Source organism: Poecilia latipinna, unplaced genomic scaffold, assembly GCF_001443285.1.
Source record: "Poecilia latipinna isolate Pla-1442-1.1 unplaced genomic scaffold, P_latipinna-1.0 Scaffold3644, whole genome shotgun sequence".
NCBI lineage: Eukaryota > Metazoa > Chordata > Actinopteri > Cyprinodontiformes > Poeciliidae > Poecilia > Poecilia latipinna.
The window spans coordinates 55374-69487 of NW_015116260.1; the positions used below are offsets into that span (position 1 = coordinate 55374).

Genomic DNA, 14114 nt, shown 5'->3' on the forward strand with positions numbered 1-14114 from the left:
CTTATATTATGTCTATGGTCTATCCTTATATTATGTCTATGGTTATGGCGGCCATTGTCTGACGTCACTGTGAAAAGCGTTGTACTGGCTTCATTGACTTCCTACAGACTTCCGGGATGTTCCTACAGTGCACTCTAGTGGTGGTAAATTGTAAAGTCTTAGTTTCCACTAGGCTACATTTTCATTAACATAGAAAATACTCCATCAGTTCAGCAGTTTCTCTTTTGTGTATCTTCTCTGTCTTCTCAAACCTCCAGTCGGTTTTGGCAGATGGTCAATTATACTGAGCCTGGTTTCGGTTCTGCTGGAGGTTTCTTCCTTTGAAATGGGAGTTTTTCCTCTCCATACATGCTCAGTATGAGGGATTGCTGTAAAGTCAATGACACAAAGCAAGCGATTGTCTACTGTCACTCATCCAGGAGGAGTGAACCTGACACTATGGGGTTGACCTTGCTAACGCTCCCCTCTCTCTCCCTGTCTTTGCTTCTCTCTTGGCAGTATTACTTCTTTGTATCAGGTCTTCAGTGATAAGATTAGGTTACCTCACCTGCAAGTGATACAGCTTCATAAATATCTTGCTTTTCATGAATAATTGGCAAGTTTGCCAGCTAAAGTGAGCATGTGTACAGAAAGAGGCTGCAGGCAGATAAAGCAGTCACTGTTTGTGGAGCAGCAGACCAAAGATGGATATTTCTGTTCTACCCAACAACAATCACCCTGAAAAGTTCCTGCAGTTGGATGTTGGCGTTTTGGATGCTACCCATGGCATGTTTCAGGTTGGAGCATTTGTTTCCAGTCAGAGACGATGGCAGAACCGGGTCTATTTACAGGTATGGAGCAACAGAGCTACCATTACTCAACAGCATGCTCCTTCCTCACAGTGACTTTGTGTGTAATATGTTGTTCTTATGAATGATTGGTCTTTCTATACTTAATAAATATTTAAATCAAAGCTTGCATGTGAGGTCAGATCTGATATGCTGATAAAACAGTAACTTTGTTGTTGCCTCAACTATACTATATATGTTGTTACTCAAGGTATACTCAAGGTTGCCTCAAGGTAGTTTAGGAGTTCAAGTTTAGGTTACTTTGTAAATTTATCTACAAAATCTGCAATGTTAAGATGGTTATTTTATTCTCAGTTAGATAAGAATAAAATTATTCCTTTTTTTCTGACAGCGGGAACAAACAACCCAACATGGAAGAAAAATTCCTCCATATTCAGAGGGCAGTCCTGTGGTGTTTGTGGACAGATATCTGGAGAAGCACATAACTCCAGTAACTCTGAAGTATAACATCAAAAGGAATCCTCTTTACATGGATATAAAATCCATCGACACGGCAGACAATGAAAGATTTAAGCCTTCCTGGACCATCAAAGAATATGACACACAAACTATCCATGGCAACTTAACAGATTATTTGAAGGTATTTTGCAGTTAATGACAGAAACCAAGGGATTTTGCAGCCTATATAATCATAAACTATATGTTCATCTTTAATCTGAACAAAGGCAATAAAAGGTCAGCTCATTTGATCAACCTTTAGAACATTTCCACCACATTGAGTCAGCTTTTCACCTGTGATCCACATCTAAATGTTTAATTAGGAAGCAACTAGACTTCTTGGTAACATTTTATTTGACGGGATGTGTGTAAGACTGACATGACACCGTTATAAACATGATATAACATTACCAACTTTACAATATTTTGTACTTTAATGCAAAGTTGGCATTTTCAAGGCAAATTTTAGAACAACTTTGCATTAAAAGTGTCATTATTTACCAAATGTCACTTCATGACATCAGTCATAGACATTCATAAAGACTGCTTCATGTTCATGACAGCTGTTATGTCATGTTTATGTGTCATGTCAGTATACGTACACCCCGTCAAATAAAGTGTTACTGACTTCTCTTGTTCAACTAAACTCAATGTAGTTTATCGATAGGGCCAATTCACAACAAAATATGCCTTGTGAAATCACCTGGCAAGAAGAGGAAATGCTGCACTACAGGTGTTCAAATATGGACCTAGAGCAGCTCTTCTGTTTAATGTAGAAGGCTTGATTCAATGCTCCTTTGAAGATGTGCATCAAATGTTTAATGTTTAGCTGAGTTTATTTGTTTTTGAACATAACCCAAAAGAAAAAATTAAGCAAGTGCAAAACTTGTCAGATATGTAAAATAGATTGTTTAAAAAGAAATAGGCAGAAGTAAATGTATATTATTCCACATCCTCAACTGATTATATCACCTTCTTAAATCATCCATCCTATTGAGGTTGCAAGGAGTGCTGGTGCATATCTCCAGGTGAAAGGTGGATTCACTATGGACAAGTTGCTAGCCCATTGCAGGACAGCATAGAGACAGATAGGACATGTGTGTGTGTGTGTGTGCATGCACAGACTCATACACACGTCAGGAGAATTTAGGGACCAATCAACCAAGTTATGTCTTTGGATTGTGGGAGGAAGTCAGAGTACTTGGAGAGAACCCATGCATGCAGAGAGAGAACATACAAACTCCACACAGAAAGACCCCAGAACTGGAATTGAACCCAGGACCTTCTGAGATAATGTCCAATTACCTTGCTTTTAAACTGTTAGAAGCCAAAAGGTGAAAAGTTGTCTGTGAGACAAGAGTCAACAAATCTACAATATGACCTTCAGAAAGAAGGCGATGCAATCTTTTTAATGAAGATTTGAGGATAAGTCATAAACATAACATTTCTTTTTATTTTCAAACTGAAATAACATCTCTAAAGATAAATCACAACTCTTTGCCAAAAAAAAAAAAAAAAAATCAATTGTTTTCCCTTTTGCTTCTGTTGTTCGGTTGGTTAAAATTCCCAGGAACAAATTACTATGAAAAAAGTAGAAAATCACTGAAAAAATAATGATTGTTTTTTTCTTTTTTGTCCCCCCATATAGCATACAAAAACACCCAAGGAGCTTGACTTTTGGCTTGAAGACCTGTACACTCCAGGATTTGACTCTCTGCTCAAGAGAAAAGAAGCAGAGCACAAGAGAAAAAGACTTTCCAAAATTGTTCTCTCAGTAATTTTGCTAATTTGTGCTTCTCTTATTGTCATAATAGTGCCTATTGTAGTTTTACAACAGAGCTAATTTGGATGCAACTATTGTGCTATAATCAGCATCATCTACTCTAAAAGACAATAGGGGATGATACAGTGTCCAAACTTTCTATCCATCCATCCATGTTCTTTACACCCTTGTCCCTTAGTGGGGTCGGGAGGGTTGCTGGTGCCTATCTCCAGCTAATGTTCTGGGCGAGAGGTGGGGTCACCCTGGACAGGTTGCCAGTCTGTCGCAGGGCAACACAGAGACAGACAGGACACACAACCATGCGCACACACACACATTCACACCTAGGGACAATTTGGAGAGGCCAATTAACCTGACAGTCATGTTTTTGGATTGTGGAAGGAAGCTGGAGTCCCTGGAGAAAACCCATGCATGCACAGGGAGAACATGCAAACTCCATGCAGAAAGACCGGGGCTGGGAATTAAATCATCTCCCAGTTCTACCAACTGTGCCACTGTACAGCCCCCCAAACTATCTACCAAGATCAAAATCATTACCTTAAAAATAACCAATATTTTTGACCTCAAAAATTACCTAATGATTGGCTTTCTTTACTCATAAAGCCACTTGTGGTCCTACTTGCTATGAAATTAAAATTAAAATTTAGTAAAATTAAAATTTTGTCATACAAAACTGTAAAAGACATCTGTCTGCATTAAACTTACACACCATATCTCAAAACTAAAACTTATGGACATTTCAAAGTTTTTGAAGGTCAGCTTGCTCCAATCTTCTGAAAATCCCGCACCTGACTGAAGGATCAGTGAATATGTTCTTTTTAACAGGTCATGTGTAAAATGATTGTAATTGGCAAAAATGACAAAAGTACACAATACATATTATAGATAAGAAATGCAAAGGATAATAGAGTCTATTCTAGTCTAAATGTTTTATTACTTGCATACAAGAAAGGCAATGGGAGTCTACTCTTCTTCCTGCATGTTAAAGGAAGTGCTTTAGACAAACACATAACCATTAAAGACGATGCTTATAATGACTATTCTGGCTGCCTTCGTTTTAAATGGACAATTATGTAAATTTGATTTAAGTGTCATAAAGATTAAATTTTTTGTTGTGCTATTAAATTCATACATTATATTGTGTTTCAGGGCTCTTTGAATCACTATAATTAATTTCACACACCTGGGTTAATTAGTTTGTCTGGTGAGCTCAATTAAAGGAAATCTGCCCATGAAGAATGTTCCACATTATTAAGCAGGTCACAGGTTTCAAGCATTGTGGGAAAGAGAAAGGATCTCTCTGCTGCCGAAAATCATCATAGTTTAGTGCAGTGGACAAGATATGAAAACATTAGATATTTAACGAAAGCTGAAGCGTGAAGAGATTTGTGGCCGATTCAGAACAAAGGGGGTTTGTGCAGATCAAGGCATAATGAGGAAGGTTTCTGTTAGACAAATTCATTGGATTGAGAGAGCAGATGCTAAAATGTCCTTACAAAGCAGCAAAGATATTTGAAGCTGCTGGTGCCTCTGAAATCTCAAGGTGGAGGATCCTCCAGAGGCTTGTTGTGTACTGTTCGGCCACCCCTAACCAGTGCTCACAAGCAGAAACGGATGCAGTGGGCCCAGCCATACATGAAGATTAATTTTCAAACAGACTTGTTCATTGATGACTGCTGTGCAACCCTGGATGGTCCAGATGGACACAGTAGTGGATTGGTGGTGGATGGCCGCCACGTCCCAACATGGCTGTGACGTCAGCAAGGAGGTGGTGGAGTCATGTTTTGGGCCGAATTCATGGGGAGAGAGCTAGTCGGCCCCTTCAGAGTCCCCGGAGTGAAAATTACCTCAGCAAAGTATATGGACTTTCTGACTGATCACTTTCTTTCATGGTTCAAAAAGAATAGCCCGTACCTTCTATGGGGAAAAGGGGAGAAACTCATGGTGTGGTCACCATCCTCTGACCTCAGCCCTATTTGAAGTATCGTCAAGCAGAAGATCTGAGGGTGGGATGCAGTTCATATCAAAACAACAGCTCTAGGAAGGTATTCTGATATCTTGCAAAGAAATCCAAGCAGAAACTCACAAACTCACAAGTTCAATGGACGCAAGAATTGTGCAAGTGGGTCCAAAGAAGGGATCCTATGTTAATATGCAACTCTGTCAAGATGTTTTTGATTGAAATAGCTTTAGATTTTACTACGTCAAAGAATGACTGTTTGCAGTTCTCTATAATCCATAAAATATTTAGAAAATCTACTGTGCATAATAATATGAAACAGTGCATTTTGATTTTTTTTTTAAATAAAAAAAAAACCCGTCTAATTGGGAGGTTTGTTCAGTAAAATTTGATTTATACTGTAATAGTTCATGACTTGAAAATTATACTGACCATCATTTGCATTGACCATTTAGGAAAATCTGAGAAAATATCACTTGCATAATAATTTGGAACACGTTGTATGACTCAAAAACACAAACCAAAAACAGATTTCATTTGATTCATTTATTGCAATAAAGATATACAAAGTATTTGTAATCATAACTGTTAAAATGTTAGAAAAAACATATCTGTGACTGTTAACAGTACAGTGAATCAAATCATTACTACTTCAACCAGCCAGGTTGATTCCATCCATGTTTGTCAAAGCTTGGATCTGATCTTAACCAGGTCTTTGTCTCAAAAGGCATCGAAAAGATAGTCAAAAAATACAATTTAGCTAAAATTAAAAGGCAAGCAGAATATTAACAAAAAAACATGCACAATAATTTTGTACTGAATCCAAAATATTACACAAGGAAAAAAAAAAAGAAATTCCAGATCTAAAATAAATACTTTCTTCATACTAAATGAAACATTATTAGATTATTTACAGGTTAGGCCATGTCAGTGGAAAGGAGGCCAATGTCTGCAGGTCTTTAGGATTGTGATTACTTTATTATGTTGGAAAACGTATTACCAGTCATTTTGGTTCTGGAATGAGCGGGTGACAGGGATCAGGCTAAGAAAGAATAACGTTGGATTATGATCTCAGAAACGCTGCCTTAAATCTGAAATATTAACAAATGACTTCTGATCTGTGGAACAGAGCATTGGAATAGAGCATTGGAATATTCTCCAATACTCTTTATAACCTATTAATAAAGAGAACTGATCAAATCAATAGGCACAAACCCCTGTTTGTAAAAGTTAGGTTTTGATCAAAATGTGACATATCAAAGACAAAGATTTCCTATAGGTCAGACTGACCGATATATGTATGTGTATATGCTGAATATATGTCTATATATCTTCTTTAACATATAAATACAGAATAATGGATGTGTGTTTTCTTCAGTGTTGCTCTAAAACAGAAGGGAGAGTGACGGCTCACAGTATGGCAATGAACATAAAGTCACATCTTTATTCTGTTTAATACACAAAAGTGATTTCAAACATCAAATCTAATTTCTCTTTGAGTACAGGCTTAAATAAAGTCCAGCTTGTTCTGTGCATTCATTTGTATATTCTTCAATTAGTTCATATTGAAGGCTCAATGGACATTTATAGAATTCACCATTAACAGCTCAAAATAGCCTGAAGTGTACAGCAGCTAGCTGGGATGGATAATTATCATACTGCTTATGATAACTGGGGAAAATGATTGACAAAAACTTACTTATGGTCATAAGGATAAACTTGATTATGTTTGCAAAAACTATAAATAATATAATTGCAGTTGTTACTATTGCTGTTTGAGCTGTTGGTTCCATGGCAGTATCGATCAATATCATTACATTTCAAAATGTGAATGCAGTTATTGCATGCTGTTCAGTACCACAACTGCACTACATAATGGACCTGCTTTACCGTTTGGTAATGGGCGTCTTGGCTTTACAATAGTTTGGATTTGTGGGGATATGAATGAAGGGACAGATGTATCACTAAGACCGGTGAAGAACACATTTTGTGAGCTGCATCTGTTTGAGTGAAAGTCTGATTTTTAAACAAACTTAAAACTAATTCTGAAAGGTCTAGAACGTTCCACTTTGATAGAACAGTCCTCAGAGTGGGAATGCTTCCTAAAGCTTCCCCAAACACCAGAAATGAGCTGGGAAGTTTGCTCCTTCCCCCAAATAGAAAGAAACCACCTGTCTTCAACATTGGAAAGTTTTCCTTAGACAAACAGGAACATCCTCTCTCACTCCTACAGATGGGTGTAATAATAGTAAAGGTGCTTTGCTTATTTCTCAGGACAAAGTGTCTGGAACAGTGTGCAGGAGAAGCACAGAAGGATGAGTGATAAAGATCTTATTGCTGTCTATGTGGAAAATACATGAGAATAAAGCAATAAAAAAAATAAAAAAAAATCTGCTCACTCAGAAGCCGGACTTCATAATAAATACATTACATTCCACTAACCTAAGCATTGGTTGACATTCTTCTTCATAAGTTGCATACAATCAGTGAAGACTAAACTTGTTTGAAAAAAAGAAGACATGACTAGAAGGGCAAATCAAAACAGAACTGAATTTGACTTTACTGTTGTAAGCCATCTCTTATCTAAAACAACATTGATCAGCAAAATTAGGTGCTGTTCATCTGACTTGCAAATATGACGACCTAAATCGCTTTCTATAGTCGAACAACCTGCAAAGTCACATTGATTCTCTCATCTGGAAATCCAATGACTTATTTACTTCAGTCAACATTTACTCAACAGAATTTGAGGTGAAAGGTATCTGCTCACTAACTCCTGACCTACTCTATTTTTTAATTTGACAGCAGAAGTACACCATTAAAACTGTACTTATTCACTTCTAATGATTGCATAAGCAATAGATGTACAGTTATTAAGTTTATTTAGTAAAAACTTTTAAAAATCAGCCAAACTTTACTTCTCCAAGCATAAACTACAGTTCTATTCGAGCTTTGTGTTCTACAGTTGACCTATTTTTCACACCTCAGAGCAGAGAAGTTCTATATGGCTTTTCATGGAACAATGGTACTGCTGCTTGGAGCCAATGGAGGATTGCTGAAGGTTCCCATCAAATGAAGCAAGGCTCCACTGCACAGAAAACTACTGGACTGGAACTTCAGCTCACCTGCTCAAATGCATAGAGGTACATCATCACACTCAGTCAAAACATATTCTGGATGTGGGGAGATGTGAGCTCTGTGAGACCAGGAGGAAAACACTCCACAGTGCAGCTTGATGGGAGCAAAGGAGCCCAGTAGGCTTGTCAGCCTACATCAGTATACATCAGTGCCAAATATTACAGTCAGCGGACAGAGCACTTCAACAGCAATGTGCAGTTAAAAACCAGAGCACACCAAATTCAACGACACTACAGATGGATGCATCTACTGAGACTGAAGACAAACCACGGATTGCTTCCACATTTATCCACAAATCACACAGCCAGTATGGCTTTGGAGAAAGGAAAGCATCATTAAGGCAAGGTTTTAATTAGGTCGTTGAAGAGAGTAGAGTCTTTAGAGGGGAAGAACAGAAACAAACATTACTCAGCAGCTTCCAACCAACAAGGCTCATTATTATCATTAGCTTCACATCTTTGCTAACTAATAGCATGTTTAATTTAAAAACAAATACAATCTGATGCAGGCACTGGACCCAAACAGTCAACTGTGTCCAATAACAGGCTATTGAAAATGATCAACAGCTTTACAATGGAAGACCAACAGGGCTTTGAACCATAAGCAGATTAGAAGAATCTAAAAACAAAAAGACAGAAAGGCTTCACCCCCAAATCTAAACTGATTCAACTAAGAAAGAATCACCATAAATGCATTAAAATTATTACTTAACCGCCAATAATATGGGTCATATTGTTTATCTGATTAGAGATTCAACTAATTTCATCAGATCCGACCAAAAGGCACATCTGTAAGGCTTTAGAATGTGTTGTTCTCTCCAATGTCTAAAACAAATAACTAGGTGATTATTGCTAACAGACGTGGCAACTGGTCCTAGTAACTTCAAGATATTCCATACCATGAGAACAAAAAATCACAAATATTATGAATGCCTGAATTACAGCCTAAGAGACAAGAATTTGAACAGAAATGACAACTTCTGCACGAAAGTTGAAAAAACTAAAGCTACAAAAAAAGAGGAAAATTTGGAATAAATAGAAAAGAAAGGAGCCAAGAGGGCAACCTTACCAATAATTTCCACCCTAACCCTGAAATTCCTTCATCAACGTCTCAACCGGTATCACTTCCTTCTTTAGATCAACAGCGGCTGTGTTTTCTACAGTCTCTGGAGTGTGATGGTGCACCTTTTATTTTGGGATTTAACTGGAACATGTGTGTGGCTTTGCTATCAGCCGCAGAAGTGAACGTGAGACTTAAAAACGCAGGATTTTTCCCTGTGGTAACACTAAGAGTAGAAGGTGAGTACGCTCTGGTGGTTGCCACGCACGAGGAGGATGGGGGGCAGGTCCTTAGACAGCACCTCCAGCCAGGCCATATAGAGGGCACTAGAGACTGCGCCCTTCCGAGCTAATGGCAGGCTCCTGGAGAGAGGAACAACAGTTAAAACAAAGATCTAGCTCTTTCATACTTGGGCTACAGCGTTGGAATGGACACACTATCACATTCATGAAGTGGCGCTACAACAGACGATCAATGGTGAATGCAGGCTTACATGACGATGAGGTTGGCAGTGCTGGAGTGTTCCTTCAGTAGCTCATTGAGCCTGATCTGACGATTGGTCTGGAGAACAAATACAACACACAGTTAGAAAACATTCCTCTAGAATCTAGATCCCCGCACTCAGACTCAGGGTGTGGGGGGCAGGACAATCTCACAGATGGAAACAGATGCATTTCATCATGCCTTTTTGATGCTGTACTTCTTTATGCATTCTCTGCTAATTGCATAAGCTGTGGTCATTGTTGTAGAATGATCTGTAAATACAACAATCATCCAGGCTCTTCAAATGTCAGTGTCATGTGAAGACGTGGAGAAAACAACTGACGGCTAATGATTCAGTTTGAAGCTTTGCAGTGATTTTAGCAGCTAGAACCGAGAACAGTTGTGACTGCAGGCAGTATATTACAAGTTAGGTGGGTTGCCAGGCTTTACACGGCCCCTTCCCCCTCCAGGCTAAGTGTTTGTTTATGCTTTCATTATACAGAAAAAAAGAAGAAAAAAAATCACAATTCCTTAGTATGGCTTATTTTAAAATAAGCCAAACTGCAAGTGATGAGTATATCTCTGGCAGGGCAGAATAGTTCCTGACAGATGGGTTTATAGTTGATGAATTGAAGCTGAGAGCATGCACCAGTCACACCGCTTGGCATCTCTGGCATTGGCCGCCTCACACGCCGTCGCGGTTTGATCACCGAAGTTTACCTTGGTGCAGATTGCCTCATAGTTGTGCATGACGCTGGTTTTATTTTTTTATTCTTATTTTTTGAGTGACACGATGCATTAAACGGCACCATATCAAATGTTTTGTCAACTTAGTGAGGCAGCAATGCTGCATGCGGAAATCAGAAAAACCTTTTCCCTAAAGCTCAGGCAACCAAAACAGTCTCTGTCTCTGAAACTCAATAGACATGAAATAGAAGACCTACTTTAGTAGCTCTTCCATTTCATGGAAAAGCTACTCAGTAGACATAAATCATGTCTATTGATTTATGTCAATATATATTGACATAAATATATATATATTTATATATATAGTTTGCTGTATCCAGCAAACTGTCCCTCTGCTGGATACAGAGGGACAGTTTGTCCCTCTGTATCCAGCAGAGATGTGCAGTGCAGCAGATTTATCATCATGCAGGGCTAGTTGTTAGAATTACTATGTTATCTTTCTTACATAAGTAGTTTTAGTTTAATATATGATTAAGTTGTTTTTCCATTTTGTTCTCTCTTAACCTAGAGAAGAGGAATTTGTTAAACTGTGTTTAAGAAGAGGTCTTCCTGTGATACTCCTAGTTGTAAAACTGTCTGTGTGTAGAATTTAGTTCTGTTTTACCCCTTTCCTTGTTATCAGAGTAGCCCCCCCTTCTGTTATGATCACCTTCCCACATTCCATTCCCTTCCCTTTCCCTGCTAATAAAAAGACAAGTTCTGCAGCAGAGTGACAGAACGTATGCTGGTGGAAGCCAGGCTGGCTTCTACCAGGCCGGCTTCTACCAGGCTGGCAGAAATGCTGGGGTTACTGTGCCTTCTCAATTCTTGCAAGAATTTGGTTGAAAACCAAGTAATGCCGTCTGTGGTTCTTTCCAAGGTTGAATGAGGCCTTGAGCAGAATTTGACTTAGGGGCCCTTCTTGCTGCTAAAAACATCAGCACCACTAACAGCATTTCACTATGGACTTAGTAAAATCTGGGAGAGGGGCTCTAGTTTATTTGGCCAACCGTAAAAGCGTAAAAGTGATAATTGTATTGTGATAATTGTAGTTCCTGAGATGTATTTATGAACAAACAGAGCTCAAACTTAAAGATTAAACTCATGGCATCAGATTATGGTAACCAAACAATCCAACTATGAGGATTGTTCTTAAGTAAACTTTGCCAGCTCCTTAAAATCTTAAAATTTAAATTATAAAGTTAAATTACAGGACGTTATATTGTTTATCTGTGCTGAGACTAAATTTAACAGCGTCGATATTCTCAATAAATAAAATATTACATTTTTACATGTGTGGTCTGTGTTAAAATGTTAGCAAATACAACACAGGTCTGGGGGGCCACAAGCAGCTTCTTAGTTCATTTATGCCTTGGGCCGGTTTTAAATGTGATCAGCGTTACATCATCTTTTTAGATCCACTAATTGATTACTTAATTTGCATTTAACAGAAGTGCAAAAAACCTGATATTTATTTTAATTGTATTTTTTTATTTGTTGTTTTTAAGACTCTATAGGTTTAGGAATTGTCAGTAAGGTCTTCAAGTAACATAACTGCCCAGTAATATTTTACATTTCCTGTCAACTTAACAACTTTTAATTTTTAGGTTTTGTTGGCTCTAGTGGCCTTTATTTGAAAGTAGTTCGACAGGAAAGAGGGTAATGAGAGAGGGGGAAGACATGCGGCAAATGTCACCAGGCCGGGAATCGAATCTGCGACCACCACCATGAAGACCAAGGCCTCAATACGTTGATTGTGCTTTGCCCCTGCGCCACCACAGCAACCCCAACTTAACATCTTTAAATATAAAAACATCCACCAGGTTTAGCAAGTTTTCTGGGGAAAACCCAGGACTGGCATGAATCAGAAACCTTCTGATGTCTGAATGCTGCCACTGATCAGGTAAATTTTTATCTGCTGATGTTCTGCTTTAACTGGGTGACATGTGACATATTCCTGCAGAATGTCGACCAAGATGTGATTGAGTAATCTTGATGTTGTGACCGGATTGGTGACGTTAAAAGTTAGTGGCAGGCTTCACCAGGACCTCACTGTGTTTGAGATGACATGGAAGCAGTATGCTGAGTGTGCTGCAGTGAATCAATGTATGATTCACTGCAGCACACAGTGAATCACAGTGAATCACACACTGATTCACCTTGATGCAGTGCATCAGAGAGTATGAGAGGTTGTTTCAACCTCTCATGCAAAGACTTTTGCATGCTAAAATAATGAAATAAAAATATTTTTGCAGCATTTTCCTTCTAAACCGGTGAATCAGAGTGTGTGTGCCGTGTGTGTTGCAGTGAATCAGAGAGTGGGTGCAGACCTTGGCGCGGTACAGTTCCAGCTCGTTGTCTGTGATTCTCCAGGGTTCGCTGTTTTTCAACCTCTCGGCTGCCTCCAATTCCATGTTGTCTTCCTTCAGCCGATAAGGCTCAACCATCTCCTCAAAGGTTGCCACACTAAGTCAGAACACAGACTTCCTGGTTAACAACATGATATAAGCTGCAGACTTCCTGGTACAGCCACAGTTACCCAAATGTGACATCTGTACAACAAAAAAGCCACACTGGCTTCTGAGTGGGATTGGATGATATTCTTAGAATGTAGGTTTAAATAATAATTTATGAGCAGTGATGAGCCATCAGCCATGTCAACAAACATGACAGACAGGAAACCAATCTGCTGCTTTTTGTTGTCCCTTAATGAAGACCAACTTAAAATGATAAGTGAAAACATGTTCTGTCACATTTTATTTACAATTAGGAATTCTGGAGGATCCAAACATTAGTTTGAGCTTGTTGTCAAAATACCTCTTTGCTGGTAATCAATGATGTATTTTCACCACCAGATGGCAGCAGTGAGCTGAACATTTTCGAATGAAACTGACTTCTAACACACTAGGTATAAAAACATTTAAACAGCTGGAATCTGTGAACAACAAATATCTAAAAGAAGACAAAAATGTATTCCTGTTTTTCAGAGAAAGGTGCTGGGTTTTTTTCCGCATGTTGTCTGTGTGACGTCAGTGGGAACAAAAATAATGTATACGTTTGACATTCTAAATGTTTAAAAAGCCTCTTCTATCCCCATTTATGTGAACAACCTGCAGAATGTTGAGGTAAAACTATTGATCAGCTGACACCAAGCTCAAGTAAGCACATGTTTGGTGTGGCCTTTATTGTTGCCCAGTTTTGAACTTGGCTTTAACTCATTCAGTCTAAAGCATCTTTTAGAAAGTCAACCACATAACAAAAGCTCTAATTATTTCAAAGTTTGCATCTTCAGAAAATGTTGAGTGGATGAGACTTTGAAAGTAGAGTCAGACTTTAGAAGTGACATAGTCAAGTACAGATGAAATGTTCAGAGGAAGGCGAGATGATGGTGAGGATGACATGAAAACGACTGAAAGAGCAAACTTACTGCTCCTTCTTGGGCTTGGTGTTGATGTCCCCCAGCACGGTGATGTCAGAGAAGTCTATTCTGAACTTGCTCAGTAGAGTTGCCATCCTGTAAGAAAAAAAGTCAGAGTTGTAGGTTTTATGCTTTGTTGCTCAGAGCAGCAGAGGCAGAGTTTTATCTGGAACTGGAGCTAATTTCTTTCTGCACTAACTTCAACAGAGCAAAATTCCTGACAGAGTGAGGCATCCTGTGTGCTGCACAGCACCTTTGTGT

The 14114-nt window shown here is 38.6% G+C and overlaps 2 protein-coding genes and 1 long non-coding RNA gene across 3 annotated transcripts in view; 1 reads left to right on the forward strand and 2 right to left on the reverse strand.

The window, feature by feature from the left end:
• The first annotated feature begins 198 nt into the window (after positions 1 to 198).
• minar2 (membrane integral NOTCH2 associated receptor 2) lies at positions 199 to 3204 on the forward strand. Its single transcript, XM_015024418.1, has 4 exons — positions 199 to 880; positions 1039 to 1060; positions 1180 to 1428; positions 2935 to 3204. Exons 1-4 carry the CDS (start codon positions 684 to 686, stop codon positions 3127 to 3129), a joined length of 663 nt encoding a protein of 220 aa, XP_014879904.1. The 5' UTR covers positions 199 to 683; the 3' UTR covers positions 3130 to 3204.
• A 2352-nt stretch (positions 3205 to 5556) lies between these two features.
• On the reverse strand, positions 5557 to 7415 carry LOC106941404 (uncharacterized). The gene is made up of 2 exons (XR_001423354.1): positions 7151 to 7415; positions 5557 to 7074 (listed from the first exon to the last, which is right to left on the reverse strand). It is a non-coding gene; the product is annotated as an uncharacterized LOC106941404 (long non-coding RNA).
• A 1019-nt stretch (positions 7416 to 8434) lies between these two features.
• The window catches only part of LOC106941403 (solute carrier family 12 member 2), a gene marked incomplete at its 5' end in the record, with an annotated part of 19441 nt that continues 13761 nt past the window's right edge, over positions 8435 to 14114 (reverse strand). Inside the window, 4 exons of the mRNA XM_015024419.1 lie at positions 8435 to 9588; positions 9720 to 9787; positions 12766 to 12901; positions 13863 to 13949. Coding sequence (XP_014879905.1) covers positions 9453 to 9588; positions 9720 to 9787; positions 12766 to 12901; positions 13863 to 13949 — 427 coding nt within the window. The remainder of the gene's footprint in view (positions 9589 to 9719; positions 9788 to 12765; positions 12902 to 13862; positions 13950 to 14114) is intronic.

What these genes read in the sequence shown, in the direction of transcription:
- minar2 (XM_015024418.1), top strand. Translation starts at nt 684, where the DNA reads ATGGATATTTCTGTTCTACCCAACAACAATCACCCTGAAAAGTTCCTG. An exon ending in ATACTCAAGGTTGCCTCAAG is followed by an intron (nt 1,061 to 1,179) that starts GTAGTTTAGGAG and finishes TTTTTCTGACAG; the next exon opens with CGGGAACAAACAACCCAACA. An exon ending in ACTTAACAGATTATTTGAAG is followed by an intron (nt 1,429 to 2,934) that starts GTATTTTGCAGT and finishes CCCCCCATATAG; the next exon opens with CATACAAAAACACCCAAGGA.